The sequence below is a fragment of the Fusarium proliferatum genome, assembly GCF_900067095.1.
Source record: "Fusarium proliferatum ET1 genome assembly, contig: FPRO_scaffold003, whole genome shotgun sequence".
NCBI classification, from domain to species: Eukaryota; Fungi; Ascomycota; class Sordariomycetes; order Hypocreales; family Nectriaceae; genus Fusarium; species Fusarium proliferatum.
Genome location: NW_022194792.1, coordinates 2,572,120 through 2,598,523, shown reverse-complemented (window position 1 = coordinate 2,598,523; position 26,404 = coordinate 2,572,120). Strand labels below are relative to the sequence as shown.

Sequence of the window (26,404 nt, the reverse complement as noted above, 5' to 3'; positions counted from 1 at the left end):
CATAACACGCGACAAGATGGCTGCCGTAAGTAGAAGTTACTCGCACCTTCCGCGCAACCCATTGCTTACAGTAAATTTCACAGCCTGTGATGACCGTGTCAGAGTCCAAGGACCTTCGGGGTCTGAATCTGATCGCAGCACACTCCCACATTCGAGGTCTTGGTGTGGATGCGACAACCCTTGAGCCTCGAGCTTCTTCTCAAGGTCTCGTTGGACAGGAGAAGGCGCGAAAGGCTGCTGCTGTCATCTTGCAGATGATCAAGGATGGAAAGATTGCTGGCCGTGCTGTTCTCATTGCTGGACCTCCTAGGTATCCTTCCAGTCACCATTACCGTACTACGCGCATTGACACATGTGAAGCACAGGAAAGACTGCCATCGCCATGGGCATGGCTCAGTCTCTAGGCCCCGACGTTCCTTTCACAACACTTGCCTCATCAGAAATCTTTTCGCTCGAAATGTCCAAGACCGAAGCCCTTACCCAAGCCTTCCGAAAGTCCATCGGTGTCCGCATAAAGGAGGAGAGCGAAATCATGGAGGGAGAAGTCGTTGAGATCCAGATCGACCGCAGTGTTACTGGGAGCGCCAAGCAGGGAAAGCTAACCATCAAGACCACCGACATGGAGGCAGTCTACGATATGGGTAACAAAATGATCGATGCCATGACCAAGGAACGCGTTATGGCAGGCGACATCATCTCGATAGACAAGTCTTCTGGAAAGATCACCAAACTCGGCCGATCGTATGCCCGATCTCGCGACTATGATGCTATGGGTGTCGATACCAAATTCCTCCAGTGCCCGGATGGAGAGCTCCAAAAGCGCAAGGAGGTTGTTCACACCGTCACACTACACGAGATCGATGTAATCAACTCGAGAACCCAGGGCTTCCTTGCTCTCTTTTCCGGCGATACTGGCGAAATCCGCAGCGAGATTCGAGACCAGATTAACACAAAGGTCGGCGAGTGGAAGGAAGAGGGCAAGGCTGAGATTGTTCCTGGTGTCTTGTTCATCGATGAAGTGCATATGCTCGATATCGAGTGCTTTTCATACATCAACCGAGCTCTTGAGGATGACCTTGCTCCTGTGGTTATCATGGCCAGCAACCGAGGCAACTCCCGCATCCGCGGTACTGACTACCGCAGCCCTCATGGACTGCCTCTCGACTTCTTGGACCGAGTCGTTATTATTAACACACACGCATATAACCCTGAGGAGATCAAGCAGATCCTGTCCATCCGAGCCCAAGAAGAAGAGATCGACGTGCACCCCGACGCTCTCGCCCTTCTCACAAAGATCGGCCAGGAGGCAGGTCTCCGATACGCCAGTAACCTCATCAGCACTTCGCAACTTGTTTCTGCCAAGAGAAAAGCTAAGCAAGTCGAAGTTGGTGATGTGCAACGCAGCTTCCAGCTCTTCTATGATCCCGCCCGCAGCGTCAAGTTCGTGGCTGAGTCAGAGAAGCGCCTGATCGGCAACACAGGTGCAGTCGACTTCGCAGTAGGCGGAGCGGCCAGCAACGGTGATGAGAAAATGGATCTTAGTTAATTGTAATGGCGAGCACAGCCTGGCGTTAAAAGGGTATTGGGTTGTGAAGATGGTAGACCTGAAGTGAGATGGACATCTGTATCATACTGATTTGGGCGTAGAATGGCATAATACGAAAATCTTCAAAGAGCACTCTAAGTGGTTTTTTTACTCTGTTTTTACTCCCAGCGCAGCAGTGAAGACATCTCGTTTCAGAGAGGATATTTCCAGATGTGTAGTTGAACTGAAATCTTGTGGTGACCAGAGAGAAGAACTGAGATATGAGGTTCTGCTGTGAGTACTATGTCTCGCCTTGCAACTGAGCTTCAAATATCTAACTGAAGACAACATGAGACTTGTAAATGGGTAGGTGACAAACAGCAAAAGGCCCAATGTTGATCGGTCTAAATCAAAACTATATACCTGAAGTCATACCACAAACATCACCACTACTCTCTCAGTGTCGTTCACGGGTTTGGGGGCCCTTTCAAATCTTTGGGCAGGGCCGAGCATCAGTGGGCGTAATATTAAAGTGCTTTGAGAAGGGGTCATCAGTTGCAACACGAGGAACATGCTCAACAATACTCGCGATACGCTCGGACTGTTCTGCACCCCAGAAAGTATCAATAAAGGCAAATATGAGATCCAGCCCAGAAGTGACCTGAAAAAGAGTGTCAGATCAAAAACATCAACGGTTTCAGCAAGATTGATCAACGACTTACGCCTGAGGAAGACCAGACTTTACCATCGATGACATAACGAGCGGGGGATACCCATTTCACTCTGGGACCCATCTCCTTCATGGTTGCCCAGGCGTTCTTGTTAGTCGTTGCTAGATGCCCATTCAAAACACCCGATCTAGCTGCAACGCCAGCACCAGTGCAGATAGTCATGAGCATCTTGACCTTGGGATACATCTTTGCAATGTAATCCGTGACAGCCTCAAGGTTCGGGTTCCTCGCGCCAGGGCCACCAGGAACAATAAGCAGATCAAGATCCAGGTCGTCGTTGAATGTATTGGTTGGGGGGATCGTTGGAAAGAAGCTCGAGTTGAACTTGTTCATGGCCAAAGGGGCTGTGCTAACAGGTTCAAGCGTCTCAGCGATGAGGTGAAGATTGAGCTGCTGGACGCTGAGCGAGAGGATCTGGAGAGGATCCAGAGGACCAAAGACATCGATCATGTCGAGAGCCTGGAAGAGAACAACCCCAACATTGCGGATCTGAGAGCCTGTGATGTTGGGGATGATGCCTGGAGTTATACAGGTTGGCTCAGCATCGCGCGAGTAGTAAGGAACATGGGCTTCGGGCCGGGTAATAGATGAGGCAGAGCTGAAATTCAAGAGGGTGAGGCCACTGAGAAGAGAAATAGAGAACTTCATGATCATGAACCACATTGATATAGAGCTCGCTTCAATATAGGTACTTGTGTTCTGTAGCTGACAAAAGCAAGATAAAAGAGCAAGGCAGACGCATATAAATGTTCTTGGATTTCAAAGACACTCAACTATATATACTGCCTGATACATCCCAAACATCACCAAGAAATCCTTCACTTAATCTGCGACAAATCCTCAATCCTCCGTGTTCTTCAAAAACCTTCTCAAAATTGCGCTCAACTTCCTGCAGCAAATATGCAGCTCCCCGTCTACATATTACAGCCAATCATTCTCGGGGGTTCATCTGATTGAAACTTTTCATAATTCTCCAGAGTGATCAAGCAATCCCCCCAACTTGTGAACCAATACCAAGGCCATCGTCTTCCTCGTAGAGCATAGACGACATTAACAGCCTGCAGTAAGAGGTCGAATAATAGTTAGCGATGGAATGCTGCCAAGTTTCCGCTTACTATTAGCCAATAACGAGATCACCTTGACTCTCTTCAGATGTGCTCCCATCTTCAATACTCTCTCTATCCGCTTAATCCTTGGGTCCCTTGTTTCCATACTCATCAATTCCCTGATATGACACGTGGTAGGCCTAGATCATCATCTTGGGCAATGTCGCTCAGTAAGCGATCATCTCACTAGACTGGTATGACTTATTTATTTCATTCTCGTGTTTCTCATGTAATGTACCCTCTCAAGCCGCCTCGTCTCATCGGCTCATGATGTAGAGGCCAGTTTTTCTACATTTTCCCTCGTTCGTACATCGTTATTACCACCTCTTGCTACTCCCATTGGGTATTCAACCACGCCAGTAAGCTGTGACGTCCAGCTCCTTGAAACCATCTCTCTGTCCGTAGAGAGTGAGTATTTTCCTCCAATGAACTCCTATACGCACCGGGGGAAGGTCTTCCAATCCCTTTTGTCCTAATAGAAAAGCAAACACCGACCAAATCGCACGTCTATAAACCGATACATGGCACGTATCGCACTAGATTGACAAACGGGGCTCAGATGCGCCCTTCTAACGCAGCGAGTTGGGCGGCTAGTGCCTCATTCCCTTTCAGTAAATCCTCCAGCCATTCCGCTGCCATCGCGAGCATGGTACTCTTACTGAAACCGCCTCCGCGAAGGCCAGGAACAAGATCACACAAGTCGTCAAACCCTTCTTTAATCAGAGTGCGCCGTTTTTGCTCACTCTTTATATGGTTCTCGCGCTTCTGTTCTTCTGAAAGATTCTCTCTCGACACTTTGCTATTGTTTGCTGCCGACTTTCGACGTTTGCCCCCAGCAACGTCATCTGCAACAGCCGAAGTGATGGAACCTGCACGTTCCGCTTTAGGTTTCCGCCTCCGCACAGGCTTCGGCGTGATTATCTCTTCTTGCGCCTCTTCATCTGGAGTATCCTTGTTATTTCTGCTCTTCCGCCTTTTACGCGGGGGCGTATCAGCTTCTTGCACTTTCGTGAGCTCAGTCAATCTGCCATGAGGGAGCGGACCCTTGGTATGAAGTGGGCTACTGGGTCGCGTGTTATCGGCGCTTTTACTGGGCTCAAAACATTCAAGAACTTTGAGTTGTTCCTTCGTCAAGGACTCGGCGGTTTCTTTCTCCGAGTTGGGAGTATAGCCTTGAATGCGGTTGAAGTTGGCATCAGAACCCCACTGATATTCGGCAGGCGGTGCTCGATGCTGGCGCTTGTCATGGGGTCCCATCATCCAGTCTGGGTAATGTTCTTGCTCGCTTGCTGCAACGCTGCGTCGATGGTCTTCCCGGAATTCTTCTATAGGCTGGTGTCGTAGGTGGCCTACTGGAGGTCCTATTGGTTGCCTCTGTACCGAAGTATCAATTCCGTTGGAATTATGACGCTGGTTTGGGCCGTTTTGAAGCAGAGTAGCGGCCGCGTTCAGCACATCATCGGGAGTGTGTCGATGCTCAGTCTGATGTTGAAAATGGGAAGGAGGTGGTGGCGGCGGGGGCATCATATGGGATCCCAATGGTGCCATGCCATGAAACTCGTTCAGACTATGGGAGAGTCCTTGAGCCAGCGGCTCGCCAAGTGAAGATCCTGGCTGCTGACCGAATGAAGTACTGGATCCCATGAATTGCGGAGGAAGATCAAGCCAGGTATCGCTGAAATTAAGCCCCTCGCCGAAGGAGGGCATATTGTAATGGTCGGCATTGATATCGTCGAAGAAGGATGTTAGAAGCCTGTTGTCGGTATCTGTCAAGAGAGGAGCTCCAGGCGCAGGCTCTGGCGGATCGTTGATCGGAGGATCTTGATTAGGGTCGAATGAATCTAGTCGGGTTAGAGATTAGCAGACTGCTCTTGAATTGGTGAATGTGATGCGAAGGATAGGGGATCTCAGTGAGCAGTTCACTTACAGCCAAAAGGCATAAAAGGGTCTGAGGGCGGCTGCGACGAACCCATCCTCGGAGCGTGCTGTACGGCGAGCATGGATGCGTCTTTTGTAATACGGGTTTTCTGTAGAGCAAACGCTGTGCTACTAATGAGCCACAGTAGATGTATAAATTTTTGGGATTTGAAGGACTGAAAGTATTTGGCGGGTGTATATCGATCGACTCGACGGTTTAACGGTAATATTTCCAGAATGGTCTGCTTTTTTGTTCGGCATTAAGCGTGTAGACCAGGACAATACCAAGCTATGGTCTGTCTGTCTAGCACATAACAGTTCAAGCCCTTCAAGTTGATAGCAAGTGAGTATGCCTGGACAAATTTCGATTCGCTTCACGTGAAGCGCAAAGAAGCAACTGTTGTATCTGGCTGGAGTCTAGGAGGTAGTTGCTGAGTCGCGAGAGCACGAGGAGGAGCAGATCGATACGACTGTGCCGGTGAATGGCTCGTGAATATATTATAGACTGTGCGACTGAATGTGTGGCATGTACGTTGCTGTTTATGTGCTTCTTGGATAGAAGACAATGAAATATGCTGATAGTCGAGTTTTGTCGCTGGAAGCAAACAGCTGTGAATGGAAGTTGGAGAAAAGCCGTTGACAGTAGAGTTGCAGAGTTGCCTGCTTAAGCCATGGAAGAGAAAGAAGAAGAATAATAAGAGCGACAGGGGATCAACACAAGAAGGGATTTGTCTGGACGGGGAGTGCATGTGCTAAAACGTACATTTGCTGCGTCACATCACACCCGCGACCTAGATGAAGACAAAGAAGGAGCAACTAGGGCCCGGCATCTCCTGCTTCTTCATAGGATGGCTGCTATGCTCCTGGCCGGGAAAGGTTTAGAAATTTTACCTTCTAGAGGTCAAATAGTAGCGGGCCAGGAAGGATGGGAGGGTTAGGATCGTGGAGGTGAGTGTGGTGGTGGTGGTGGTGTTTAACTAGGTAGGTAGGGTAAAGCGGTTTAGGTAGGCTAGGTTAGAGGAAAGCGGCGGGAGCCCACCGTGACTGTCCTGAGTGCAGAGGAACGGTACGGCAGGTGGAAGGCGGACCGCGGGTGGTAACTGCGACTTAGATGGAAGGTAGTCTTGTTTTTGGGGAAATGTATTCAAGGACCAGGCTTGCACGGCAATTGGACCCATCGGCCCATGTTGAGCACATTTTGGACCGTCTTAGCCATGTGGGGTTGCCTCGGAGCATTAGAAGCACTCAATCTTCAAGTACTCTCTACCTCAACCTGATGCGCTCTAGTCATTAATCCCCCATGTTCCCCTCCCCCAGGTCACTGTGTCACCTGCAACTTTCATCGACGTCGACCAGAGCCTTTAGCCTTTGGAAAAAGCTTGGTTTTGAGTATTCTTAGGGAAATCAGATCGTGGGTGATGCTCAGCGAGTCGAGTCGAGCCTCTACCAAAACCATAAAGTGATCCAAGCCCCCGCGCCTTGTTCAACAATTACCAAAGCTCTTTCAACACATTCGTCGTTACATCCCCCCCGAGACTCCCGCCTGTAGGTATGGGTATGGGGGGTGTCTATGGGTCGGATCACCTTGTCATGACGTATCTGTATATCCATAGTCTGCAGTATGCATCTATGGGACTATCACATGCTTCAAGCTCTCTCATCTTCAGCACTCCCAACAGCTCTATTCTACGACCTTGGTTGACGACGCCTCATGTCCAGCTGCCATTCATTCGCCCAGCCAAGCCTTAAGAGTCAGACAGTTCGTCCATTCTTGATTGGCTCTGTTCTTCTGCTGAGAGACTCGGGGAATCTAGTCATCTTGGCGTTGCACGCAGTTGACTTACTGCAGATAAGTTGGCGATCACTTGACTTGGTTTACTCACCTGTAGTCAGCAACACGATGAGGCTGAACCAACAACATTGCATTGTCTGAATCAGCCAGCATAGCCACAAGCAGAAGCTCAAGCACATGCGTGCGTCTTTGTTCTCTCGAAGGTGACAAAGACTTTTTCACATTGACCCGTGACCACGGTCGGCCCGTGCCAGTGTGATATTCAGGGCTTACCAGGGTTGATAAAAGACCTCCCTGGAAAGGAAAGATGCCAACTGAAATCATGCTTCCTGTGGGAAATCAGGCCAGGAAGAAGAGCCGAAACCTGTTAGAGCCCCGAAATTCGTAATGGGGTTTCCCTGCCGTAGGTTGTTTTGTTTTTCGAGAACAATTTCATTTCCATGTGCGAATCTAGGTATGTCACTTGGAATTCGGATACGAACCAACTGGCTTAGACGTAAGCTACTGGGCTACCTACCTAGGTAGGGAGGGAGGCCAGAAAACTTGGGACTTTGACCGTAAATGACAAAAAGAATTAGGTAAGTTGACATGAAGTTGATGGGTTCTGTAGTGAGTATATTTTTGGTATACCATCTTGAGATCTGGAATTTTCTTGTTTCCCAGGGGCAAGGCACTAACATTTGGGAACTGATCAACTGATGAAACTGTACCAGGTAGGTGCCTAGGTAGTTAGAGAGCTGTATCCTTGGTCTCTAGGCCGTTGCTCTCTTAGGTTTTCTCTTCCAGTACCTACCTATCTATGTACAGAGTACAAGATGGAAATTTTCTAATTCCGGCGGCTGCCAACTGAAGGATTCTCAATTATTCGGCCTTATAAGGTAAAATTTACGTACCGGACCCATTTTGTGCACATGCCTCTTTTCCCAATGCAGCAGCTGCCTATCCCTGTACCCCAGAATTACAGGCAGACAGATGGGGCGTCCCTTTGACCACATGCAAATTGTTGTACCTACAGATGTTAACGTTAACGATAACCTCACTCAGCTGTTACTTAATCTCACACCTAAAATACCTACCGTTACAACGAACGACCCGGATCTGTTCAGCAGCCGCCGTTACAGTAGAAAATCTGGAACGTCTCATGTCTAAATCTGTACTCAACTACCGTGCCCAGGCCCAGGCCCAGATTGATCGGTTCTCGTCGACTTTGACTTAGCGGAGCCCCTGAACTCTCAGTTCATCATCGTCACCAGCGTCACCAGCAACATCGTCAGCCCTCCAATTCGGGCATTATCCGTATAATCTGCCACGAGTACTTTTGAGCTTAATTCTCTCTTGAATACTCTGTTTCATACTCTCAGCCTCACGGATTTGTTACTCAAAGAATAATAGTTGCTGTTGTGATAGGTTAGTTTCACAATCCCACGTATTGACTTCTCTCTCATCTGCATCCGCATCTGCATCTGCATCTGCGACTCCATCACCATGCGGCGGTTGCGCTACGCTACACTGCCTATAGCCTTGGCAGGGGGGGGGGGGCCGTTATGATCTACGACCTGTCAAGGTAGATCATTTACGTGTCTCTCCTCTCGGTCTATTTCCTGCAGGAGTATCCGTGTGTACATGCGATCCATGCTTGCCATGTTGCATATTCACACGCGGCATCTTGAATATCAAGCCGAGGCTCGAAGTGAGAGCTCGGCGATGAGATCTCCACAATTTTGATCAACTTCAAGGGGAGAGTTCATCATATCAATCTCCTGACTGTTCATTTATTTTATCTGGCCAAGAGCCTAGATATCTTTGCCGCCTTTGCCGTCAAATTCTGTCATCAACCCTCTGTGATACTTCCTCATACGTTGCATGATGTTGACATATCCCCCCGCTGCTCCAAACCGCCGACCTCCCCTTTTCGATCATCTTTACACCACCTTTTCCTCTATTCATTATACTTTGCAGGGGTAGATCTGTTATTGACCGCTCATACACAGTCAGGATCCCCGCGATCATCCATCTTGTCAGCTACCCACCTTCTGAGTGCCACCGGTAGCAGGTGCCGTAGCCCTGCTTCGGGATATTGTTGGACATCTCTTATACTGGAGCAGCATGCCTATGCCTGCAGTTGATGTGCGCCCTGCCCGTAAAGGGCCCCTGAGGCTCGATCCTATTCCCGAGATCCTACGCCCTTTGATTCGCGCCTATCTCTTGGGCTATGCATCTGCCGTGGCTCCCCGGCTGTTGACATTAGTGTTGCAGCATGTTGCGAAGAGAAAGAAGAAACTAGCCAACCAACTTGCCCCGGACCTTGAAGATAGCTCATTCGTCAGCTCTGCAGCACACATAGTGAGGACAGGCTTCAATCCGCAGCGGTTTCCAACGTTTTGTGCCATACTAGCTGGTGGCACTACTCTATTGAAGGCAAGTTGACCTACTCATGATGGATTTTGTCCAATCCTAGAAATTCGCCTACTTTTTTCTGACATTGGTCGCCTTGTCCTTGTCGGCTGTCAGATCTCACCGGAACGTTAATATTACTTTGATATGCCGTTAGCTAATACGCCGAAAGGAACCTTTGAAAAGCATTCTAGAGAAAACCGCAAGGGGGCTCAGCAAGGCAGGTCGTTTGAGGTACGCCTTCAGTTTCACTCTAATGAATCATGATGTTCCTTGCTAAACAATCGCCCCAGACTTGCAAGATGGTTGTCAACATTCCTTGCTGCCTGGTTCGGCCTGCGGCTGCTGCACTCCTACGAGGGCCGAGCGTATACCGAAACTGTGCCACCGAAAGAGGGCTCGGCCCAAAACACCGAGACTCAAACAGTCAAGTTTGCTGGTCGAACAATGGATCTAACCCTGTTTGCCGTCACTCGAGCCCTCGATGTCCTCGTTGGTGATCTGTGGGCGAGGCACAAGGCCCGTCGTCTGGCCTCCAACAGGTGGTCCAAGGTAATTAGACCATGAAAATCACCTGATTATGATTATCAGATATCCGTAGTTGCTGACACCTTCCTAAGGCTGAACGATTCCTCTCCAAGTTTGTTGACCCCCTTGTCTTTGCAGCTTCATCAGGCCTTGTTATGTGGGCTTGGTTCTATCATCCCAGCCGTCTGCCCCGCAGCTACAACAAATGGATCACTTCGGCAGCTTCCGTGGACTTAAGGCTCATCGAAGCCCTTCGGCGGTGCCATTCGGGCGAGTTTCAGTACGGCAAGGAGACCGGTCAGGCACATCTCCTTCAAGGGATGTGTGTAGACTACGAGTGGCCACTTGCTTGGGGAGATCCTGCGGTAGTTGTTCCCATACCTTGCCAGATGGTCCATATGTCCAGCGGGCCTTCATGCGAGTACCATGCTGCAAGCCGCTTTTTTCGTGCCTGGAAGTGGTCAATGGCTACGTACTTGCCCCTGACTCTTGCTCTTGCTCTTCGAAACCCCTCTCGCAAAGCTCTACGTCGAGCCATAATCTCGTCTTGCCGTTCCTCTAGTTTCCTCGCGACCTTTATCACACTCTTCTACTATGGAGTCTGTTTGAGTCGCACACGCGTCGGACCCCGTCTTCCTGGCGGCACAGCCATTGAGCGTCATCAGATCATGGATAGTGGGATCTGCGTTGGCACGGGCTGTTTGCTTTGTGGCTGGAGTATCATGATTGAAACAGAAAGCCGGCGAAAGGATATTGCGCTCTTCGTTGCCCCTCGTGCCTTGGCCACTATTCTGCCTCGACGGTATTCTTTGGACAAAGAGTGGCGAGAGAGACTTGTATTCGCCGCCAGTACTGCCGTTGTCTTTACTTGTGTGGCAGAGAACCCTGATCGAGTGAGGGGCGTCTTTGGAAAACTGCTAAAGATGGTTCTCAGTAAGTAAACGAGCTGGCTCGGCACATCACCAACTGGGACCTCTGTTTCGGTTTAGTCGTTCCCATCCTTCCTTTCTTATCGCAACCATTGTGTACAGTAGAGCAACGTTGCATAGAAGAGCTATTGAATTCTAATGTATAATCCTTAAGCAATAACACCATACCTTGTCACAAGGCCATGCCTTAATGTAATGTGATAATTCAGCTGTAATGTGTCTATGCTACTAAGCTACTTATCCCTTAAACCAAGCAACAGCCCCTAGCACGAAAATACAGGCCAGTATATCACTCCTCACTGTGGTAAATATCTGGCCATAACGCATCACGACCTCGACATATCCCTTAGCGGGCTGGGGCAAGAATTGCACCACAGTACCTACAATACCAGAAGGGGGGCTGCCTCTCCTGTCCAGAAAGAAGCGAGTTGTGAGTAGTAGCGACTCAGCAGTGGCAAATGTCCAAAAAAACAGCTTTTTCCGGTGCTCCAGTTCCGTCTCGAGCTCAGGCTCGGCGGCTGCAATAAGCGGGTCGGCGGGTGTCGTGCCTGCAAGGGCGGCACGCTCACGCTCTATCTTGCTGCCAGTGAAGGGGGTAAGTATGACGATGTAGAAGCCCAAGCCGAGAGCTACAAGGGCATGGAGAAGACGCCAGAGGTTTGTAGAGGCGCTATTGCGGACGGCTGTGGGCGGTACGGGGGGTCCTTGGCCGGGCGCCATGCCTGGCATACCGGGGAAAGGAGGCATTGAGCCAGCAGGAAGACCAGCACCAGCCATCAGATGGGACATCATCTTCATCATGGGATCTTCCTCAGCTGCTCCGGGTGCAGGGCTAGCGGTACCGCTGCCGTTACCACGTTCGAACCCAAGCATCATCTGCCGCAGCTGGTCCTCTGAGATGGCGGGCTCTGTTATTTCAGGTGCATTCGTTCGTGAAGTGGCAGTCCGCTTCGGCTCGTAGTAGTGATCTGAGATATCGACTTCTTCTGGGTCGGCATGATCAGCGGTGACAGACACAACGGATGCTGAAGCAGCGGGTGCTGGCGCTGGCGCTGGTGTCGGAGCATCAGCCATGGCAGTAGACGCAGTAGTAGGTTCTGGTTCTATAGAAGAGAGTTAGCAACTCTGCAGCTGGAGATGTAGGTAATAACCGAATCGAACCTCCTGGGATACGACCCCCGAGACCAGTAATCTTGTTCAACCTTGCAGAACCTCCAGCTTTGAGCTTGGCTTCACGGCGCTCTTTGCGAAGACGCGCTTGTTCAGCAGCTCGCTGGGAGGCAGCATCTTCAGGACTTTGCGTCGTCTCCGACATAATTTGGTAGTTATTGTGAGACGTCTATTCGGAGTTGATATTGAGATATTGATGATTATGGGCTCTGGTGACGATGATGTGGTGCTTTGGTAGAGTGGGGATCCATCCATTGACAACTGGCCATGGTCATAGGGCAAACTTATACAAGTCACTTACCCTGGAGGTTTACATGCTGATATCGCTATGCCTCACATTTCCTTTTAGCTCATAAATAAATGGTATTTGAGTTTGTATGTAATGTATTGTTCTCAAATGTTGATCCTGAAGGGACATTATACTTCAATATTTCACTGAAACAATCACATTTCTTTATCAAAGGACACCTTCATCTGTGGAATCAGGGGGAGCCAAGTTGAAGATTTAATAATTGAATGCGAAACAGTATTTGCACAAGTATACCAGAGTTTTGGAGGCATGATAGTATTATGAAATAGACAGGCACACAATAACATCGTCATTTTTTTTTCTATCTGCCAAACCCTCGGCGTGGATGTCTTCGTGTAGAACATGCACCCCGCGCTAAGCTATTCAACATCACACCCGCACCCTCCATATATGACCCATAAGCAAAGTATCGTAAGTCGTGTTATACTGAAAGAAGCTTGCTCATGGGGTAGCCTTGCTCATGCTAATCAATCTCTTCACACCGACCTATTGATGGGCGAGTTAGCATAGTCATCGAGTTATGACACAACGAGAACTTACCATCCAGTTGCCGCACTCCTCAGTCTTGTCTCTCTGAAGCTCAACCTGAAGCCGGTGTGCGCCTTCGTAATTCTTGGCCTCAATAGCATTGGCAAGCTCAGTAAGCTGTTCAATTGTATCAGGCTTGACAAGTTCCTCGTTGTTGAGATGGTCAAAGAGCAAACCAAGCCGCTTCTGCGTGTCCTTGACTTGGGGTGCAAAAGTCGCAGGAGCCTTGGATGCAACTCGTTGCATATCCTGGTCTAGGATGTCTACCAAACGCTGGGCATTGGGTGGGATATGCGAGCGGTCACCCGCAGGATTTCTGGCCTTGGGAGGGGCCGAAGCCTGGGAAGGAGGAGTTGCCTTGGGAGAGGAAGCAGCGAGAGGTCCACCAGGAGGTCGGCTCATGGGAGGAGGCCCAGTCGGTGGAGGCCCCGTGGGAGGTGCAGATTGTTGAGTAGGAGGGACACCATATGGAGAGGGAGCATACTGGTTATGAGGCGTCGACTGCTGAGGAGGAGCTCCAAATGAGCCAGCCGGAGGAGCACGGCTTGCGGCTCCAGGAGGAGGTACAGACCCCGGGGGCTGGCTGTACTGCTGCTGCTGTGCTACAGGAGTGGGAGCGTATCGGTTGGTTGGGGGGCCTCCTGCTGGAGGAGCATTGTACGGTGATGCTGTTCGAGGAACGACATTGGGCATTGGTGGGGGGATCGCGCCGGCAGCAGGGGGAGGGGGCGCGTATGGGTTATGGCTACTGGCAGCAGGAGGGGGAGGAGCCTGGAAGTTTTGTGGAGGAGCTGCGAGAGGTGACTGAACGCGAGGCGGCGCTGATCCTTTGGGGGGTGGCGGAGGCGGAGTCGAGCCAGTTCGCTGTCCAAAAGGAGAGGCACCAGGAGGTGGCGGAGGCACACCTGTGCCTTGTTGGCCAGGGAAAGGAGATGTGATAGGCTGGACACTGGGTGTGGTCCTGCGCGCCGGGGGTGCTTTGGTGACAAGAGGGACATCATTCCAGTTATCCATGTTCTTCATTTTGGCTGCAGGTGTCACTGATGAAGGGGTTGTGTTTCGAGGAGGGCCGCTCATCGGTGGGGGTGCTAAGGGGGCGGGAGCACCGTAACCCGGCTGAGCAGGAGGCTGATAACCACCTGGCGCTCCATATCCAGTTTGCACGGGAGGAGCGTAACTGTTCTGAGGTTGATAAGGGTTTGAAGGGGGCTGATATTGCTGTGCTGGCGACCCAGTTGATCGAGGAGCAGCCGGGCTTGGGGCAATATGGCTGTAGGGATTAGCTGGGACAGAGCCAGGCACAGTGCCAACCACAGGTGCGGGTTGAGGAGGTTGGTAGCCAACAGCAGGTTGAAGCCTGGACGAAGTCCGGCTTGATGAGGCTGGCACCCGTGAAGCGGGCTGAGCAGAAGGCTTCTTGGTAGCAAGACGTACACGGCTCCTTGCCAATTCCGCCGCGGGGTAGTTGGAAGGGAGAAGATCGAGGTACTTCTGAGCGGTCTCTAGCTGACCGTGACCAGCCAGAATATCTGCGTACTCGGTGTACTTGTCGTACAGAACGGAAAGCTTCCAATCCGAGGTCAAGCTTGTCTCGTTATCCTGGAATTTGGTGGTGTGACGGAAGACGGTGACCTTCTCGATGAAATTCTGCAGAGTCCTAGCATGAACTGAGAACGTGGAGTCTTCAGTCTCCTCTTTCAACCCAGCCTGCTCAGCCTCGTCAAACTCGTCAACCCATATAGACACCACCTTCTCGAGCTTTGATCCAACCAGGTAGCAGAAGAAGGCATCCTTTCGGTCGCCGTCTTCATTGATTCTGTCACCAAGCGCTTCGCAGAGGTCAGAGAACTCATCAGGGTCAGAAAATGTACAAAGAATAGCCATGGTCTCCTTCCAATTCTCCAAATCAGCGTTGTAGACCACATCCCAAAGGTTCTTAGCTATAACAGAACCGAGCAAACGCATGTAACTTGGCGTACCGCTCTTGCGGGACAGATACGCAGCTTGAACCTTGTCAACAAGTTCTTGACCACCACAGTTGGCGATCAAGAATGCGTCGGCGAAACGGTCCTCCTTAAGGCAGAGTTCAGTTGCCTTGGAAAAGTTACCCAACATCAGAGCAGAGGTGATGTTCTTTTCAACAGTGGTATCAGAGTCACCGAAAAGATGGAAAGGATTATCAGTCTTGGCACCCTTTGTAGCGGCAAGATTGGACAAGAAGTCGTCACTATCGCCTTCAGCACCATCAAAGAAGCTCGAGACTCGCTTCTCTTTCTTCTGTTCGGCATCCTCATCTGAGGGTTTGGTTTCCTCACCTTCCTGGACTTCAGATGTCTCCTCGGCACTGCCATTCGTGAGGGTGTCCTTGTTGAAGCCAAGATATTCGACAATTTTGCTACGGGGGTTCTCGCCAACAAGAGTCTCCATCACTTTCCAGTCAGCCTTTTCCTCATCAGTCTTGGCTTGCTCAACCCGGTTGGCACAGATTTCAGAGATCTTGCCAGAAGCGATGTCCTCTTGGAACTTTTGGCTAGCAGTAGAGATGTCAGAGTCAACAGTGAAATTGGTGATCAAGATCTTCGATGAACGCTTTTGCCCGGGCTGAGTAGCATTGGGCTTGAACACGACAATCTTTCCACCAAAGCCGAATGAAGCTCCCACGGGCCTCTCGAACCAGTTGGGAGCCTTGGCCAATGACCAAGAGGAGTCTTGAGGCTTGTCCTGAGCAGCGTGGAGGAAGAAGTCCTCATCGTCAAGGTTCTTCTCAGCCGCGGCCTTCGTAGTATCAGGGTTGGTGTTTTGGAGAGTCTGCACTGTGATCTTGCCGTCGGCGCTGGCAGTTGCCGAGAGATTGGGGTTGTGAGGGTTGAACCGAGTGAGGAAAGCGGAGTTTGTCGCCTCTGGCAGTTCGCCATAGCGCTCGCCAGTATTGGGATTCCACACGATGGTACGGTAATCCTTACCTGACGACAACAAGAGGTCGGCATCTTGCTGGCACCAAGACAGGGATAGAATACCAGACTCGTGGCCTTGAAGCGTTCTCTCGGGAGCATTGGAGTTCCGTAGGTTCCATAAAAGGATGACAGGGGAATTGTGATCAGGAGTAGCTGTCAGGAGCTTCGTCGAGTTGTTGGGGTCCCAAGCAATGGAACTAACAGCCTTTCGATTGTTGTTGAGTGTTAGAGAAGCCTTTTTAGTCTTTAGGTCCCAAACAGTGACAAATCCACCGTTTCCACCGGTGGCGAGAATGTGTGAGACCTTTTGGTTCCATGCGAGGCATTCGATGTCGTCTGATCGGGCAGTAGAATTGCCGAGTCGGAAGGGGTTGGCAATATCGTTGACATCGTAGATGAAGAGCTCCCCTTTGGCGCCAGCTGTGGCCAGGATTTGAGGTTTCAAGGGGTTGAATTCGAGTGCCTTGATCGGACCACTATGTTTTGATGTTTGAGAAATTAAGGCATCAGACTCTCCAGCAATAAGTTTCTCGGCATCCCAGAGGTCTAGGGAGCCGTTCTCGAGGGCACCAGCAATGATACCCCTGGGGTGATCCTCGTTGGGGGGACCCCATGCAACGTCGTAAAACCTGAAGTGTTGATCAGAACATAGGGTTTCAAAAGCGCATTCTTGGGTATCTACCTAGCGTCGGTGTCGATGCTAGCGACAGGTTGTAGTTCGAGGCCTTGTTGTTGATCGTCCAGGGCAAGATCCCAGAGTTCGAGCTTGCTGCTCTCGTCGGGGGAATCGACATGAGTACCGGTGGCTAGAATTGGCTTGCCAGCACCTGGTGACCAGGCGAAGGCGGCCGTTCGTGGAATGTCTCGAAGGCGCACCATGATGGTAATGGTGGGGAGTTTAGGGACTAATGCGACAAGTATACCAGCTCAGGATGATGTTTTGATATAAGAAGACGAGTAAAAAAGACAAGAAAATGGACAATTACGGCTGAGCAAACTCCATACAGTTCTCAATGAATCGTCGCCTCTGCCCGCAGTAATGCTTCGAAAGGAGTTCGAACGAAGCAGGGCGAGGTCGGTGGAGGGGAGGTATGATGCCAGATTGCAGGCTGGCTGGCTCTCCCCCCGTTACCTGGCTCCTCCTGAGTCCTGAGCTCCCTGTGGCCACGTCCGTGCCTCCTGAGCTGTCCAGAAGGTGGGGCTTCTTGTCACGTGAAGAGACAGCTTGATCAGCTTCTGGTATCTGAGGTGAGGATGATGTTCAAAGATACGTGAGTACTAGTGAAAAGGGGAATGAGTTGGGAGAAGCCGGAGATATCTTAAATACTAGGTGCTATTATAAATAAGTAATTTTATGGCAAAAATGCGGACGTTCGAACTTCAACGGTCAATCGGTATTTGATTTATTGTCTGCTACTGTTTTGGTCAGACTGACTTACAGAATTCTAAAGGCTAGTATATGCCTTAATATGAGAAGCTGTCTGTCTCGAGGCTATCAATTACATCTCAAAGAACATCTTTAAAGAGAATATGAACTATTTGTATGAGCAATGTGCATGAATTGAGCCATGGCAGTCATGAAACGGCCGGAAGCCAAATGTTGTAAGTCGAGATTGGAAAGCTATTATGGTCACGTGATGAGCACAGAACCTCTCAAGCGCACCTCGAGTGAATGCTATGAGTTCAACTTCAAGGGCCTTCAGGCTTACAGTGACACCATCCATTCTTCTTTCAGTCACTCAAAAGCGCATATATCATTCCAAAATGTCAGACGCAGCTCGATGGAAAGCCACTGTCTATGTAGGCGGACTATCTCAAATGGCAACTCACAGCCATGTCCTCGACGCTTTCATTCCATTCGGTGAGATAGTCGAGGTCAAGGTACCAAAACCCGATGCGCCAAACTCTACAGAGACACACAGAGGATTCGCCTATGTTGAGTTCGAAGACGCAGCTGATGCGAAGGAGGCTATTGATAACATGGATCAATCGGAGTTTTTCGGAAAGGTCCTCAAGGTATCACAGGCCAAGGCACCCAAAAGCGCAGAGGATGGGCTTGGTAGTAAAACAGCTATTTGGGAGAAGGTACGTTATAATCGAAATGATTGACAAGCAAACTAACATGCTTTATAGGAAGGATGGTTGGCCGAGCATGCGGCAGATGAAGAGGAAGCAGTGCCAGGTGCTGGCCCTGACCCCATGCAAGGATTGGAACAACTCGACGTTGCAGGACCAAAACCTGAATGAGGATACAAGTTGGAGGTTTGTTATTGAGCTTATTGCCGGTATAGCGAAGGCGTTCAAGGCATTGGATTGGATTCACGGTTACTGGCGAGTAAGGATGACATCTCATCACCGAGAATATTCAGATTTTATACCTGATGGGTTTCCCTACAACCGCACTCATCTGAAATGTACAGTACTGTCCTACCGAGGACATGTGGACATGCAAACAATTTCATTTCCCCAATAGCATCCCTATCTTTATGACAAACTTAGTGACCCTCACTCTCGCCCTCGGCGTGGCCTTCAGCATGGCCAGCGTCGTGGCGGCCAGCAGGACCCTGTCGAGCCAAACGGAGGTTCTTATCAACGAGGAACTTGCGAGAGATGGAGTAGCCGGCAGCGCCGAGAGCGAAGCCAACGACGACAGCTAGATACAGATATTAGACAAAGACATGGTTCAATCGAGTCGTAGTGGTTTACCGAGAGGGTACAGCTCAGGAGGGATCTGCTTGAGCTTTCGGAGACGCTGAGAGATGGTGTGGCCTTGGATTCTGTTAGTATGCAGACCAATGGAGATAGTTCCGCATCTGCATTTGTAGGATCGGGTCGTTCGATTAAGCATCGTCGGGAACTTGTAGTGTTACGTACCAGCCTGGTCCTCCTTCTACAAAACGAAGCTGGGTCAGCAATTGATGTCATACTGAGCCGAGGGCTAAAGAGCTCGTTCCCTCAGACCATTGCATAGAATTGGAGATACTCACGGGGACGGGTCGCAACATGCGAGGCGTCTGCCTGAACATTCGAAGAGCAGTGGTAGAACGCATCTTGGAGTGAGTGGGGAGGGTCTAAGGAATCAAAGTCCAGAGGTGATGGTTCAATTGGAAATTATCGGCCTTGGAAGGAGTGTTTGGAGTTGGCCGAGCGAACGAACATCTGCTGATGTGCAATTGCTAGAGCCTAGCAGGCCCACCAGTCGAGATGGGTGCCTTACGCCATACGCCATTGGCCCGGGGTAGCCTGAGGCACACACTGAGCTCTCCCGGAAGGAAATCGAACCACCTGATTTGATTCGAGCCGACACCCATCCAATCCATTCTACTAACGTCGACGCATTGGATACCTACTCAACCTCTCCATCCTTAACGCACCGAGCTCCATACTCGCCGTCATTGACCCCAGAAGAACCTCCCCTCCTCCAAGTCAATTCCTCTTAAAAAGCTATTCACAATGTCGGACGACGGTCAGGAGCTTGTTACCAAGCCTTTCAAGTTTGTCACTGGTATGTTCAATGTTTGCTTCCCTGATAATCCCGCTACTGGTACTGCCTTTGCGGGCTCAAAAAAATGACCTGATTTGGCACCGAGGCTAACACTTCTATGTAGCTGGTAAGCCCGAATCCCTCGACCACCACCATCACCACCGATTTCTCCTCGACGACAGACTGCGATTGCAACCCCGGCGACGATACTCAATGGCAATTGCATCAATTAGCACGATTCGATCTAACACTTCATAGGCACTGACGCTCGTTTCCCCAACCAGAACCAGACCAAGCACTGCTGGCAAAACTACGTCGATTACCACAAGTGCATTCTCGCCAAGGGTGAGGACTTTGCGCCTTGCCGCCAGGTACGAGTTGCCGAGCATTACTTCCACCGGCGATGTCTATGGCTAATTGAGGTCTAGTTCTGGCTGTCTTACCGATCTCTCTGCCCCTCTGGCTGGTATCAGCGCTGGGATGAGCAGCGCGGTGTGTTGAACCCCAGTGGTTCCAATCCATCTCGAACAAAGACTAACGTATTGCGCAGAGGCCGGAAACTTCCCCGTCAAGCTCGACGCTTAAGCCGACCCTGTAGATCGGATGGATTAGTGGATGTTAGAAGAGTCAGAGCAGACACACTGCAATTGTATCATTTGTGATATTGCTTTCAAAGCTAACCCAAATATTGACTGTTGTGTTTTGAATCCTGGCTTTCCGCATTGTGATGACGTCTCGAGTCTTGAGTGGTAGATTGTCGAATGAGATTATTGATATCATTTTAGCTATATGAGGCTCATACAAAAGCGCTGGCAATTCAAATTCCCAAATAATACTCCATGGTCGCATGCTCGGTAATCCAAAACATGGCTGTTGCGATTGGCTAGTACAAGTCGTAATGGCTAATCCCCAATTTGGCGATCATGTTGATGGAACCCATCATTTTCCCTCATCCTCATCATCTGAACTCATAAATTCATCATCCTCATCGAATCCAAAGAATGTCGTAGCTTTGCCTTTGCCCTTATCGGCTTTGACTCCCTCGGTGGGGGGCGGCGTTGACTGCTCGGATGATGTACCCTTGTCCTCATCTGAACTGGATTGGTCGTTGCTTGGCTGTGTAGAGCTTGAGTCGTGAGATGTGCCAAGCAAGTTGTCTTTGTAGTTACCGGCCTTCATGGCAGCCAGAACAGCCTCTCGAGTTCGCTCGCTGCTCTCTTCCTTGTCCTCGACCCACTGACCATCAAGGCGACTCTTACTGCCCGACTTAATCTCAGCTTCTTTCTGCTCGGACATTTGAACGATCTGTTCCCAACGCTCACGGCGCTTCTCTTTCTCCTTCTTTTCCATCTCGGGCTTGATAGCTAGATACTCAGCCAAAGCCTTAGCCTCATTTACAGTACGCAGACGTCGCCCATCCAGGTTTCGGCTAGATCCGTGGTCCTCTTGGCTCTTCTTTTTGCGCGAAGACATGCGACCACCCGCGGCTCGAAGTTGAGATCCGAAACCACCCTTGCCACCACAAAGGGGGGCCGCGAGTCGCAAGGAAAGGAATTCATCGTCGGCAGCCGAGAGATAGCTGGAGATGGGAGCGTCTGATGAGGATGGAAGTTGCTTGTTGGATAGTGTGGTGAGGATGAGTCTTGACTGAGTCGTCGGGAGTCGATCATTTATGCGATCGCGCAGCTCTGTAACTGTTGTCGATGATGCCAGCGGAAGAACGAGGGTCGGTGGTAGTCCTAGACCAGCGAAGCTAGTGACCAGCACGTTCACATTTCGAGGGGACATAGTATGGTATGGTATGGGATGTATTCGGTTTGAAAGATAGTGGAGGCCGTTGTGATGAATGATTGAGAAGGCCTGTCGCAAAGATTCGACGTCGCTTTGGCTGTTTGTCATGCAATGGAATGGCCTGCACCTTGCAGATAAACGGGGCCTTTCATCAACTGCCCGACTGCCACACCTACAAGCACCAGCCACATCGCAGTCGTCCTCATCACGTGAAATAAGCCTCAGATCAACCACGTCTCCACCCCACTTCGCTACCCAAATTCTAGTAGGGTTTCCGCCCACAAAAGTTATCATTTTGAGAAGTCGTCTTCGTCCCTCCTAAACTGCCACCTTCCAACATCGACCCTTCCGACGAGCAGCAAATACCGCCACGATGTTGATCCCCAAGGCCGACCGCAAGAAGATCCACGAGGTAATAACCACCACATTCACCAAGCTGCTCTGCGCAACGACGACGGCGGAGAATTGCGAGCTACGGAAGAGAGCACAAAATCATAGCGCACATAACTAACAGTTTCCCGGCAGTACCTCTTCCGCGAGGGTGTTCTCGTCGCCCAGAAGGACTTCAACCTTCCCAAGCACCCTGATATCGACACCAAGAACCTTTTCGTTATCAAGGCTCTGCAGTCGCTCAACTCTCGCGGCTATGTCAAGACCCAGTTCTCTTGGCAATACTACTACTACACCCTGACCCCCGAGGGTCTCGACTACCTCCGCGAATGGCTTCACCTCCCCGCTGAGATCGTTCCCGCTACCCACATCAAGCAACAACGATCGCACGCTCCTCCCCGTGGCATGCTCGGCGAGGGTGAGCGCGAGCGACGACCTTTCGGCCGTGGCCGTGGTGGTGACCGAGGTGACCGTGAGGGTGGATACCGACGAAGGGATGCTGGCGAGGGCAAGGAGGGTGGTGCTCCCGGCGAGTTCGCTCCTCAGTTGTGAGTTGGCCTTTGAGAAGTTGATGGACACGGGACGAATTGCTAACAATTGATACAGCCGTGGTGGTTTTGGCCGTGGACGTGGTGCTGCTCCCCCTTCTTAAACGAACCCATTTCCTTTAGGTGGTCACGAATGAGATGCATTTCGAAGGGTATCGGCATGTACTCATAAAAAAATGGAGGGCAATTTCTACCATGGGTTTCGCTCGTGTGACTGGGTTGCGTTGCGTGGGGGACACCGTGGGAGTTTGAGGGTTTTAGAACCTCGGAATCATTTTCATCAGGGTCAATGTTTGCCGCCGTCGAAACGAGATAATTGCTCGGGAGATTCGTGAAGACGTCAATCTTTTCAGTGATGTGAGACGAGACCTCTATGTTTATGCCAAACGCCCACCGAGGCACGTCTGAATGAACGATCCGTGCCGCTAATCCGAACTCCTGCTATGCCGTGTAATGATTGTGATTTTGTGGCTATTTGACTCTTTGATCTAGCTTAGTGGCTCGGAAGGATTCCCTCGAATGAGCTATACTCAATGCTTGACTGAGGATCTCATGTCTTACCTATCAACAGCGCACCATACTAGGCCTGGAATTGTTCTCGGAGGAAAAGATGAGCATGTCCTTCAGATATGAGATAAATCAATGGATATGTCAGTGATATCAAATTAATTACTGGCAGGCTAAGCCAACTATCTCACTGCCAACATATGACAGAATCATAATGAGATCACGTAGTGGGATCTTGGTCTCTGATCACAAAGATTTGTCAATATACCTATCTACCTATTGGGTAGCTTGGAAGATCTATATATCGAGGCAAGCCCTTGATTCGTGAGGTATCTGATAGAAGGTAATTGTACTGATCTGAACATGTGCTTCTTGCCTGGTGCGTTTAGTTGTCATCGTTATAGGTTAACGTATTTGCTCTGTTTGGGGGAATAAGGGGCCAAGACGACCAGGCTAAGCTACTCGATATAATGAATGAGAGTCACTCTGTGGTAAGTTCATTGCTGAAAGGCATGCTTTTTTATTACCCCGAAGCGTTGGTTGTCAGTGACTTCTGTTACAGCCCTGATACATGCCACATCGGCGGAGAGTAAGAAGACATGCGTGGATTCGATGTAGAATTTGAGTACTTGAATGAAACAGATAGTATGTTGCCCGCCATTCGGATTCTCTTCAGACATAACACTCTTGATATGCATCCCAGGAGTTATAGAATGCTGAACGACCAAGCGCTTAACATTGGTCGAAGTAAAAACAGTGACCAGGGGATTTAACAAGGAAAGATATAGGCACAGTAGTTAATATTAGAGATTGTGAGCTCAAGTCCACCCACACCATGTTACCATGTTTATCTTGCTCAAATACTTTGACTTAGGTATACGTGTTGCTAACTTTCGAATACTCTTTTTAGTAAGACTTCTTGATAAATCTAGACATATCTAATATCTTGTCTGAAGAAGATGGCTTCTGCCTATTTTAACCTAGATGTGTTATGGTCAGCAACAGACACAACAGGTGCATACCTGATCATAACTCTAAGCTGACAGGAAACCGGGTCTAGGCATTGCCATTAGGGGAAGAATAAAATAAGAACTAAGTAATGTTTTCTAATTGGTCTTATGTCAGCAATGAATTGGTGTTTATATCTATGCGCCTTGCTCCTCAGCATTTAGCATGAGTTTATGGATGGGGACGGGCATACAGTCAGATATCTGCATGCAGGTAATCATATTTCGAACGGAATTCAAGTAGGCCTTGACATTCTATCTCGGATATATATGAGATGACCTTGATTTGTACATGTTCAAATCTTTATCGAACAGTGCTTACATCTGCCATACGCTTGTAGCTGACGCATAGACATGCAATGAACTCACAAGCTTCAACCCCGTCGCTTCAATTCCCATGAATCTTTCCCTTCTATTGCTTTTCATATTCGTTTGTAGTTCCTCAACTTTACGTCGATTCTGAAACTTACCAGTCAAGTAATCTCGTAATCGTTGCCCGCAGCAAACCGCCCCCTTGAGGAGCAAGGAAACATCGCACCTTGATATAGGGTGCCAAAATAAACTCAGCAAAAGGTATCTTAAGCTTATGCTAAGTTACCTAAGTGTTTTTGTCATTTAGGATCACGGTCCTGAGTCTTCTTTCCTAGGTACCCTAGCGCCCGTCATGATTATCTCCGGCTCTCCTCTCTTCAAACAGTATGCCCGGACGGCCCTTGATTCTGAAAACCGTAACAGAAGGCCACCTTATACACCCTTAGGCATTGCGGATACTATTGTACAGCACCTGCTGGATCTTGCAAAGCTTGAAGTCACTCGATTCAAGATCAGCAATGCTACTGAAGAGTAAGCGTAACGCCCTCCATTTATGCTATGGCTTGCTGATGCCAATGCTTTAGCTCCTTCGATCTTTTTGTTGAGGGTCGCATATTTGGGACAGGAACGATCTCTAGCGCAATCATGTCAACAGAGGCATCATTATCATTCAACGGGACCATATTTGGACGGATCAAGTTACCCCAAATCCAAACGAGTGTCTGGGGGACAAACTTTGTTGCCCAGGAACAGCGTATCGAGATCGCCGACTATACCAACTACTGTGCCTTTATTCGGAGCATCATAGTCGACAATGAAACCAGTCTTCAACTCTACAACCGCAACTGCACAGTCAGAGCACTTGGTACTTCGTCTGTATGCAACCTTCGTCTCGACATGCCACTCAAGGCGATTGGAGGGCCTAGAATAGCAGTCAAGAAACTTTCGCGTTTGGGTAGTGATGTGACAATCGTGTTCAGCTTGAGTTGCTCGGGCCCTATCGAAGTTGACCATGGATTTTGTATTTTCGAGCTTCGAAACGGCTATAATGAAACATTGGCAGAGCTGAAAGGTGAACTCAACATTGCCGCGAGCCAGACTGAACTCACTCTGCATGGGACAACACGAGATGGGGCGATAGCCTCAAAGAGAGTCAGGCTTGTTGGAGTTGGTGTGGAAGCAAAAGAGAAGTCATGGCTCAATGAGACCATAAGAGAGCTTGATGTCCCTGTTGACTTGGAACCGAAATGCGTGGAGATATTATGGTGCTGATACACGCTTTGTACCTTGGTGATATTGGTTTGAGATTGGATTTCTTGTATATAGATATGACCTAGTTCCGGATATTGTGTTGGGTTCTATTGGAATAGAGTCGGATTACCAGTTTCAGGGTTGGCGATGGATTGACCAACATTGGTAATTACCTCCATTACCTTTGCAAGACGACTGAGCTTTGTCAACAATTTGGTACCTTGTAGGCTCAGATGACCTTTTCTTTGTAATTCTCGTACATGATAAGAGCCCCTTGTCAAGTGTGAGCCCACAATGTCGATTGTGTCTTGCATATAAATGCTCCACTACCATTCACTTACGCACTTCGATCCTAAACGACAAAAAGACTTTGGTAACCTCGTATAAGCTTGGGTAAAGTTCAAGGTAGTATATCTTTTGCTGAGCTTATTTTAATGCCTTATATCAAATCTGATGTTTTCTTGCTCCCTGAGGTCACTTTAGCAGCCTTGCTGGTGATGCTTCCATAACTAAGAGCCGGCTTCGGCCGCCGGCGTCTACGGATACCACCAAAGACATGGATTCGTTTGCGGGGACCCAGCTGGAGACAGTGGAATGAACTGAACGGCGCGTTTCGGTATATCTCTTTTGGATCCCTAGACACTGTCATAATTCTGTAATTAAGAATTCTATCAAGAAGAAAATAATAAAAAAATAACCGTAGTAACTTAGTTACATTTGCAACGCAGTCAAACTTGGGTTGTTGCGGCGGTAAAAAGACACGAAATAGACGGGAGCAACACAGCATCCAATTTATTAAACCCATATGCGGTCACTAGCTGCACGATCATTGGACCGGGTTAAGGAAGCCAACCACTAACATAATACGAGGTCTTAAAAAAGATACAGTACGTACACTCACCTGTCAAACCTGTACCTACTACGGAGTAGGTAGGTACTATAGGTAAAAAGGCAGGATACTCATGTTTCCCATTGCGGTGAAAGAGGACATGCTAAACACCTGAATCATATTGTCCTCACTGGCCGCCAGGAACTCCAGTTTTGCTTGGGAGCCCTGTATTGCCCGTATCCGTCAAGCCTCTCATCAACCCCTGCTTCTCGGCGTCTACACACGATATTCAATTGGAGTTCAAAGCCCAAAATTTCTGGGTATCGCGGAGACGTCTGAGAGACAAGGGGAAATGTAAGGATCTGCGATGAATCCGTCAGGACAAAATGGGCCAAGATGAT

General features: G+C 49.5%; 12 protein-coding genes across 12 annotated transcripts; 6 read left to right on the top strand and 6 right to left on the bottom strand.

Moving 5' to 3' along the window:
- Positions 1-16: 16 nt before the first annotated feature.
- Positions 17-1,546, top strand: FPRO_06196 (putative RUVB-like protein; the record flags this gene model as incomplete). Its single annotated transcript, XM_031228917.1, has 3 exons — positions 17-25; positions 84-310; positions 361-1,546. 3 exons carry the CDS (start codon positions 17-19, stop codon positions 1,544-1,546), a joined length of 1,422 nt encoding a protein of 473 aa, XP_031079206.1.
- A 466-nt stretch (positions 1,547-2,012) lies between these two features.
- FPRO_06197 (uncharacterized protein) lies at positions 2,013-2,904 on the bottom strand (the record flags this gene model as incomplete). Its single annotated transcript, XM_031228915.1, has 2 exons — positions 2,013-2,186; positions 2,248-2,904. The coding sequence occupies 2 exons, from the start codon at positions 2,902-2,904 to the stop codon at positions 2,013-2,015; spliced, it is 831 nt and encodes a 276-aa protein (XP_031079205.1).
- Positions 2,905-3,917: 1,013 nt separating this feature from the next.
- Positions 3,918-5,362, bottom strand: FPRO_06198 (uncharacterized protein; the record flags this gene model as incomplete). Its single annotated transcript, XM_031228914.1, has 2 exons — positions 3,918-5,203; positions 5,290-5,362. 2 exons carry the CDS (start codon positions 5,360-5,362, stop codon positions 3,918-3,920), a joined length of 1,359 nt encoding a protein of 452 aa, XP_031079204.1.
- A 3,815-nt stretch (positions 5,363-9,177) lies between these two features.
- On the top strand, positions 9,178-10,934 carry FPRO_06199 (uncharacterized protein; the record flags this gene model as incomplete). The annotated part of the gene is made up of 4 exons (XM_031228913.1): positions 9,178-9,414; positions 9,638-9,699; positions 9,759-10,017; positions 10,086-10,934. 4 exons carry the CDS (start codon positions 9,178-9,180, stop codon positions 10,932-10,934), a joined length of 1,407 nt encoding a protein of 468 aa, XP_031079203.1.
- Positions 10,935-11,159: 225 nt separating this feature from the next.
- Positions 11,160-12,237, bottom strand: FPRO_06200 (uncharacterized protein; the record flags this gene model as incomplete). The annotated part of the gene is made up of 2 exons (XM_031228912.1): positions 11,160-12,025; positions 12,084-12,237. 2 exons carry the CDS (start codon positions 12,235-12,237, stop codon positions 11,160-11,162), a joined length of 1,020 nt encoding a protein of 339 aa, XP_031079202.1.
- Positions 12,238-12,843: 606 nt separating this feature from the next.
- FPRO_06201 (uncharacterized protein) lies at positions 12,844-16,763 on the bottom strand (the record flags this gene model as incomplete). The annotated part of the gene is made up of 3 exons (XM_031228911.1): positions 12,844-12,888; positions 12,943-16,513; positions 16,567-16,763. 3 exons carry the CDS (start codon positions 16,761-16,763, stop codon positions 12,844-12,846), a joined length of 3,813 nt encoding a protein of 1,270 aa, XP_031079201.1.
- Positions 16,764-17,648: 885 nt separating this feature from the next.
- FPRO_06202 (uncharacterized protein) lies at positions 17,649-18,131 on the top strand (the record flags this gene model as incomplete). The annotated part of the gene is made up of 2 exons (XM_031228910.1): positions 17,649-17,969; positions 18,018-18,131. The coding sequence occupies 2 exons, from the start codon at positions 17,649-17,651 to the stop codon at positions 18,129-18,131; spliced, it is 435 nt and encodes a 144-aa protein (XP_031079200.1).
- A 248-nt stretch (positions 18,132-18,379) lies between these two features.
- FPRO_06203 (uncharacterized protein) lies at positions 18,380-18,934 on the bottom strand (the record flags this gene model as incomplete). Its single annotated transcript, XM_031228909.1, has 4 exons — positions 18,380-18,537; positions 18,591-18,653; positions 18,759-18,774; positions 18,872-18,934. The coding sequence occupies 4 exons, from the start codon at positions 18,932-18,934 to the stop codon at positions 18,380-18,382; spliced, it is 300 nt and encodes a 99-aa protein (XP_031079199.1).
- A 403-nt stretch (positions 18,935-19,337) lies between these two features.
- Positions 19,338-19,953, top strand: FPRO_06204 (putative COX12-cytochrome-c oxidase, subunit VIB; the record flags this gene model as incomplete). The annotated part of the gene is made up of 4 exons (XM_031228908.1): positions 19,338-19,428; positions 19,627-19,739; positions 19,797-19,860; positions 19,919-19,953. 4 exons carry the CDS (start codon positions 19,338-19,340, stop codon positions 19,951-19,953), a joined length of 303 nt encoding a protein of 100 aa, XP_031079198.1.
- Positions 19,954-20,307: 354 nt separating this feature from the next.
- Positions 20,308-21,156, bottom strand: FPRO_06205 (uncharacterized protein; the record flags this gene model as incomplete). The annotated part of the gene is made up of 1 exon (XM_031228907.1): positions 20,308-21,156. The coding sequence occupies one exon, from the start codon at positions 21,154-21,156 to the stop codon at positions 20,308-20,310; it is 849 nt and encodes a 282-aa protein (XP_031079197.1).
- A 376-nt stretch (positions 21,157-21,532) lies between these two features.
- Positions 21,533-22,201, top strand: FPRO_06206 (putative 40s ribosomal protein s10-b; the record flags this gene model as incomplete). The annotated part of the gene is made up of 3 exons (XM_031228906.1): positions 21,533-21,571; positions 21,685-22,097; positions 22,156-22,201. 3 exons carry the CDS (start codon positions 21,533-21,535, stop codon positions 22,199-22,201), a joined length of 498 nt encoding a protein of 165 aa, XP_031079196.1.
- Positions 22,202-24,275: 2,074 nt separating this feature from the next.
- FPRO_06207 (uncharacterized protein) lies at positions 24,276-25,195 on the top strand (the record flags this gene model as incomplete). The annotated part of the gene is made up of 2 exons (XM_031228904.1): positions 24,276-24,454; positions 24,508-25,195. The coding sequence occupies 2 exons, from the start codon at positions 24,276-24,278 to the stop codon at positions 25,193-25,195; spliced, it is 867 nt and encodes a 288-aa protein (XP_031079195.1).
- Between the last annotated feature and the right edge of the window lie 1,209 nt (positions 25,196-26,404).